Source organism: Eimeria mitis, genomic scaffold, assembly GCF_000499745.2.
Source record: "Eimeria mitis Houghton genomic scaffold, Emh_scaff864, whole genome shotgun sequence".
NCBI classification, from domain to species: Eukaryota; Apicomplexa; class Conoidasida; order Eucoccidiorida; family Eimeriidae; genus Eimeria; species Eimeria mitis.
Window position 1 is genome coordinate 10,350 of NW_013576362.1, and position 524 is coordinate 10,873.

The following is a 524-nucleotide window of genomic DNA, read 5'->3' on the forward strand; positions in this document are numbered from 1 at the left end:
AGCTGCTGCTGCTGCTGCTGCTGGTGAGGGTGCGGCTGCAGGTGCTGCTGCTGCTGCTGCTGCTGCTGCGCGGCCTTCTGCTGCAGCGAGACCCCCACCAACCCTCCTGCTGTCTCCTGTCTCCTCTTGTGCTGCGATAGCAGCTGACGAAGCACTGCTGCTGCTGCTGCTGCTGTTGCTGCTGCTGCTGCTGTTGCTGCTCTGCTGTTGCTGCAGATGTTGGGGATGTGTATCGGATGAGGAGAAGAAGGAGTGCAGCAGCTGCTGCTGCTGCTGCTGCGCCTTGGTTTGTATAGAGTTGATGTGCTGCAGCAAAGCTTCTGCTGCTGTTATAGATGGCAGCAGCGAAGAGAAAACAGCAGCAGCAGCAGGTTGTGTTGGTGGTCTGCTGCTGCCTGCTGCAGCAGCAGCATGCGACACCTCAATCCTCAGCTGCTTTTCCTCCCACCCGCTGCTGCTGCTGCTGCTGCTGCTGCTGCTGCTACTGCTGCTGCTGCTGCTGCTGCTGCTGCTGCACAGAGCCT

At 59.9% G+C, this 524-nt stretch overlaps 1 protein-coding gene across 1 annotated transcript in view; it reads right to left on the reverse strand.

The window, feature by feature from the left end:
* EMH_0023980 (uncharacterized protein) overlaps positions 1 to 524 on the reverse strand; it is a gene marked incomplete at both ends in the record, with an annotated part of 7,585 nt that overhangs the window by 6,681 nt on the left and 380 nt on the right. The window contains one exon of the mRNA XM_013502234.1: positions 1 to 511. Within this exon, the coding sequence (XP_013357688.1) occupies positions 1 to 511 (511 nt within the window). The remainder of the gene's footprint in view (positions 512 to 524) is intronic.